The 5,875-nt window shown below is 57.1% G+C and overlaps 1 protein-coding gene across 1 annotated transcript in view; it reads right to left on the minus strand.

Annotated features, from left to right (window-relative positions):
• Positions 1 to 2,400, minus strand: part of FSD1 (fibronectin type III and SPRY domain containing 1) — a 9,508-nt gene extending 7,108 nt beyond the window's left edge. The window contains exons 1-2 of the mRNA XM_026655072.2: positions 2,285 to 2,400; positions 256 to 351 (exon numbers count right to left, since the gene is read on the minus strand). Of these exons, the coding sequence (XP_026510857.1) occupies positions 256 to 351; positions 2,285 to 2,299 (111 nt within the window). The 5' untranslated portion in view covers positions 2,300 to 2,400. The remainder of the gene's footprint in view (positions 1 to 255; positions 352 to 2,284) is intronic.
• Between the last annotated feature and the right edge of the window lie 3,475 nt (positions 2,401 to 5,875).

The following is a 5,875-nucleotide window of genomic DNA, read 5'->3' on the forward strand; positions in this document are numbered from 1 at the left end:
CATGCCAATGCTGGGAGATTAGTGGGGGGAGGGGTGCTGTCGTGCCAATGCTGGGGGGCTGGAGGGGGAGGAGCGCTGTCATGCCAATGCTGGGGGGCTGGAGGGGGAGGGGCCCTGTCATGCCAACACAATGCAAGGGAGATGATGGGAGGAAGTGTCATGCAGGAGGGTGGCGGGGTGCTGTGATGCCAACCCCCACAGAGCAGGGGTTGGGGCAGGGGGAGCCCTGCAGAGCCAGGCGGGACCCCCCATTACCTCCACGTTCTGCAGCATCTGCTTGAGGCCGTAGATGAAGTTCTGGATCTCCTCGTTCTTCACGGCCAGCGTGGTGATGATCTTCCGTAGGGCGTCCTGGGCCAAAACACCAACGCCTGCCATCAGCGGCACCCCTGGGCTCCCACCCCCACCCCTGCTCCTGAGCCGGGGGCAATTCACCCTCCCTCAGGGCCCAGCTCAGATCTCACGGGGGGCCCCTCGCCTGGGACAGGGACACAAACACATCACACTGTGCCATCACTGCCCCTCATGCCTTCCGTGCAAGCATCTCAACACACGCCCCAGACGTGAGGTGCCTAGGCTGACAGCACTTTCGGGGAGTAACATTATATTATAAACAGCTGGGGAAACTGAGGCACGGATGGGTACATTTACTTGCCTATGGGTCACATGGGAACTCAATAGAGGGGCCAGGAATGGAACTCCTAGTCTCTCTCCTCCCACAGCTCTCATCCCAGGTCTGACCCTGCCCTACTCTGCTTACACACAGACATTACATTTTATTAGTTACCATCAGACTGGCAAATGCATTTATTTCCCCCAGGCTATAGGCTGTGGGGTCTTATGGACAGGGCACCCAGCGCCATTCCCAGCTCAGCTGCTGGCCTGCTGGGTGACCTTGGGCAAGTCCCGTCCCCGTGCCTCAGTTTCCCTTCCCCATCCAGTGTGTCTTGTCTATTTTGACTGTAAGGACCTTGGGGCAGGGACTGTGTCTCAGCAGGTGTCTGTGCCAGACTTGGCACTGTGGGGCTCCAATCTGGGTTGGGGTCTCTATATGTCACTCTAATGCAAATAATCAAAATACTGGCTCGGGCTGGGATGTGCCTGTACAGAGCAGGGCCTCTTTCTGTACCTACATTTTGATTCATGATTGAAAACCCACCATGATCACCAGACGAACGGAACTGCCTCCCCTTCGCTGCGGCTCTGTGTTACTAACGAATAACGGGCACTGGAATTTTCCCAGCACCTTCCACTGGTGGATCTCAAATGTGCCCCCACCCTAGGAGCAGTGAGAGAATCACACCCTCCTCCATTACAGATGGAGAAACTGAGGCACACACAGGGTGGGTGTTTTCAGAAGTACGAGGCACCACAACTCCAGCTGCCGTCCAGGGGACTCAGCACCTCTGCAGAGCAGGCCAAGGTCACCCAGGCAGGCCCCGCGGTACAAGTGGATCCACACGGGCAGACTCTCACCCGTCTATGTCGATCCAGTCCCAGGGTCGTGGGCCGAGTCGGGAGCAGAGCTTAGCCTGTCTTTCCTCCCTGGGGGAATACTTTCAGCACCAAAGAAGCTCCTTGCACACTGGGAACCCCCCACTGGAGCCAGTAGGAGATTTGGGGGAGCTGGATCTGCTGCCATTACAGCAGGACGACCTGGAAGGCTGGGAAGAATGGGCTGGGGGAGGGGAGGGTCTGGAGTTCTGTCCTGCCAGGGGCTGGGGGAATACGCCAGGAGGGTCTGTAGTTCCATCCAGCTGTGTGTGTGTGTGGGGGGGGGGGGGTCTGTAGTTCTGTCCAGCCACATTTGTTTTCATTTCTGAACCCCACTGTGCAGGGACGAGGGGGGGGGGTTTCCCCAACCCCATCTCCCCGGAGGGAGGAAGCTGCGGAGGGATGTTACATCCCTTCCTTTGTTGCACGGTCTCTGAATTACTCCCCCACCCCCCATGCCAAGTCCAGGCCCCTCCCTCTGGAGCCACAGCCCCCCCGCCTCTCCAGGGAGGGGGGACGCCTTCCTGCTCCCCCCATCCCCGTGCAGAGAACAGACCCTGCAAAGCCCGGGGCTGGACTACGGCTGAGGCCAAGCAAGCCCCCGGGCTGCGGGGGGGAGTGGGGGCCCAGCCATCTCCGCTCGGCTCCCTGCAGTCCTGGGGCCGGCCGGCCCGGGGGAGGAGATGCTCGCCCGGCCCAGCTCGCGGCATCTCCGAGCCCCGGGGACAGATGCTGCAGCATCACCTGGCGCCGGCTCTCCCAAGCCTGCATCCTCCCCCCCCCGCCTCACCTTCTGGTCCCCCATCTTCAGAGCGCCGTGCCCAGCTCGGCCCTGGGCGATGGGTGCAGGGGCATGGGGAGCGCGGCCGCCCGGGGGCTCGAGGGCTCTTTGCCCGGGTGCTGGACGGCCCGGCCCTTCCCCTCCGGCATCCACAAAGCTGGTGGGAAAGCAGCCGCCAGTGCCCCCAGCCTGGGAACTTGCACTGCCCCCCCTCAGTGCGCAGGTGCACGGGGCATGCTGGGAAGTGTAGTCCCTGCCCGAGAAGGGGGGGTGGGGGAGGCACAGAACAGCCCAGGCTCTGGTCCTGCCTAGAGAGGCTGCCCCCAGCTCTGACCCCTGCAAGGAGCCCTCAGGGGCAGCCCTGCTTCGGCTGTCTGAGCTGATGGCGCTGCAGCGGGGTGGGGAGGTTCCTGGGGGAGCAGGGAGGTGGGGGCTAGAGTTTGCCGGCGGTGGCGGGTGCAGGGAGCCGGCTGGCACCTGCCCACGGACGGCGCCCACGCTCTTGAGGGTGGTGGTGTCCGTGCCTGTGGCTTGGTGTGCCTGTGGGTGTGATCTGTGCAGCATGGGTGTTACTTTTGCAGCCTGTCCCTCGCCGGCTGGGTATTCTGCAGGGTGGGGCCCGTGTGCATCAGGCCGGCTATCACAGGGTGTGTGGTGTCCGCTCCACTGCATCACTGTGTGTAGCCAGGCTGGTAGCAGCGAAACTAGCTGTGTGCAAGGGGCGGGGGATTCTGTATACCAGGGGTTCTCAAACTGGGGGTCGGGACCCCTCAGGGGGTCGCCAGGTTATTATATGGGGGGGGTCGCGAGCTGTCAGCCTCCACCCTAAACCCTGCTTTGCCTCCAGCATTATAATGGTGTTAAATATATAAAAAAGTGTTTTTAATTTATAAGGGGGGGTCGCACTCAGAGGCTTGCTATGTGAAAGGGATCACCAGTACAAAAGTTTGAGAACCACTGCTGTATACCTAGTGGGGGTGATTCAGTGACTGTACCCATGGGGCGGGAGTGACTGAGCAGGGGGGTAATTCTGTGCATGGGTGTATCTGCCCCTGTGCAGGGTGGACATGATCTGGTGCAGGGGTCGGCAACCTTTCAGAAGTGGTGTGCCGAGTCTTCATTTATCCACTCTAATTTAAGGTTTTGTGTGCCAGTAATACATTTTAATGTTTTTAGAAAGTATCTTTCTATAAGTCTATAATATATAACTAAACTATTGTTGTATGTAAAGTAAATAAGGTTTTTAAAATGTTTAAGAAGCTTCATTTAAAATTAAATTAAAATGCAGAGCCCCCCGGACCGGTGGCCAGGACCCGGGCAGTGTGTGTGCCACTGAAAATCAGCTCGCGTGCCGCCTTCGGCACCCGTGCCATAGGTTGCCTACCCCTGATCTGGTGCAACAGCCTGGTTATCGCTGAGCAGGGGCAGTGTGAGTCCATGCAGAGGCGTGATTGCCTCCGGTGACCCTGTGTAGCAGCGTGTGGGTGCTCACTGCACAGCTAAGACGTCATTTCCAGCTGCTCTAGTTCTGAGCTCTCTTTGGTCACTGACCCACATGTCGCTAAATGAGACCACGTCCTGTGGTCTGCCTCAAAGGCTGCGCCTGCGAGCGGGAGCGCGAGGGCTGATGCTCATGGCGGGATGTGGGGGTGTTTCAGTTTCTCGCTTTCTTCTCTGAAGAACGTGCACTCACCCCGGGCCCATCGCTCGCCTCTGGGGAGGGCTGCTCCCAGACTTCGCCTCCGTGCTGAGAGTGAACCTAGAAAAGTCAGCTGGTGGGGAAACTCAGGGCCCTCCAATGCCTGCCTCTCCCAGTAGGGGGCGCTCTAGGGGGATGTTGTGAGGGCGTTAGCTATAAGGGGAGCCCAGGGAGCTTGTGGCTTTTCCAGTCCCAGCCTCTCCCAGCATGGGGGCTCCAGGGAATGGGATGGCGTGCTGGCTGTGTGGGCAATGTTCCCAGTGGCAGTTGGTATAGGGCTCAGTTTAGGAACATTAGCTACTCCAGTCCCAGCTTACTCCAGCAAGGGGTGCTGTAGGGACTTTAGGGGGTCAGGGGAATAGGAGTGCTGAAATCCCAATGATCGCTGACCTCGCCTCCTCCCCAGACTCAAGGCTGTGGGGTAGGGTGAGGAGAAAAGGAGATTGGCTGCCTGGTTCAGGCGTGGGACTAGGAGCCAGGACTAGGGTGACCAGACAGCAAATGTGAAAAATCGGGATGGGGGTGGGGGGGTAATAGGAGCCTATATAAGAAAAAGACCCCCAAAAATTGGGACTGTCCCTATAAAATCGGGACATCTGGTCACCCCAGCCAGGACTCCTGGGTTCTGTTCCAGCTCTGGGGCAGAGGGTGGTCTGGTGATCAACATGCAGCAGAAATGGAGGTGGGATAGCTCAGTGGTTTGAGCATTGGCCTGCTAAACTGAGGGTTGTGAGTTTAATCGTTGAGGGGGGCCATTCTAGGGATCGGGGGCAAAAATCAGTACTTGGTCCTGCTCGTGAAGGCAGGGGGCTGGACTCGATGACGTCCCTTCCAGTTCTATGACATAGGTATATCTCCATATATTATTATAAATAAAAAAAGCTAACAGACCATTAGGAAAGGGGTAGATATCATAGTGCCACTATATGAATCCATGGTACGCCCACACCTTGAATACTGCCTGTAGTTCTGGTGCCTCATCTCAAAGAAGATAAATGGGGGGGGGGGAGTACAGAGATATGAGCATCAAAAATGATTAGGGGTATGGAACAGCTTTCATAGGAGAGATTAAAAAGCGTGGGACGGGGGGGAGGATATGATTGAGGTCTATGAAGGGTGTGGAATAAGGCAGTGTTATTTATCCCTTCACATAACACAGGAACCAGGGGTCATCCAATGAATAGGCAGCAGGTTTACAATGAACAGAAGGAAGAACTTCTTCACCCACCGCACAGTCAACCTGTGGAACTCATTGCCAGGGGATGTTGTGAAGGCCAAAAGTATGACTGGGTTCAAAAAAGAATTAGATAAGTTCATGGAGGACAGGTCCATCAATGGCTATTAGCCGAGATGGTCAGTAATGCAACTCCATGCTCTGGGTGTCCCTAACCTCTGGCTGACAGAAGATGGATCACTTGATAAATTGCCCTGTTCTATTCATTGCCTCTGAAGCATCTGGCATTGGCCATTGTCAGAAGACAGGATACTGGGCTGGATGGACCATTGGTCTGACCCAGTCTGACTCCAGGGCTCTGTTGTTGGCTCTGCTGCTGAGTCACTGGGTGACCTTGAGTTGGTTGCTTCTCTGTGCCTCGGTTTCCCTAGCTGTAAAAAGGGGATTATATCCATCTTAACCCATTAAAGTGCCCTGAGCTCCAGGCTGTCATTACTAGAGATCAGGGGGCTGGCTGGAGACGCTCTGACTCTTTGCTCCCATGCTGAGTAGGTCATGCTGGTGCTGTGGCAGGAAGCACAGTCTCTGCACAGCGCAGAGCGGTGGGGACGGAGGTTAGAAGATGCACTGTCTAGATCTCAGCCGGAGGGTCAGTCAGAGACTTAGGAACCGGTGCTGGAGACATCCAGAGAGCCGGCTGAGCGGAGCCAGCCTCCCCCAAGCTGCA

The sequence above is a fragment of the Terrapene carolina genome, unplaced genomic scaffold (assembly GCF_002925995.2).
Source record: "Terrapene carolina triunguis isolate 2854851 unplaced genomic scaffold, T_m_triunguis-2.0 Scaffold194, whole genome shotgun sequence".
Lineage (NCBI taxonomy): Eukaryota > Metazoa > Chordata > Testudines > Emydidae > Terrapene > Terrapene triunguis.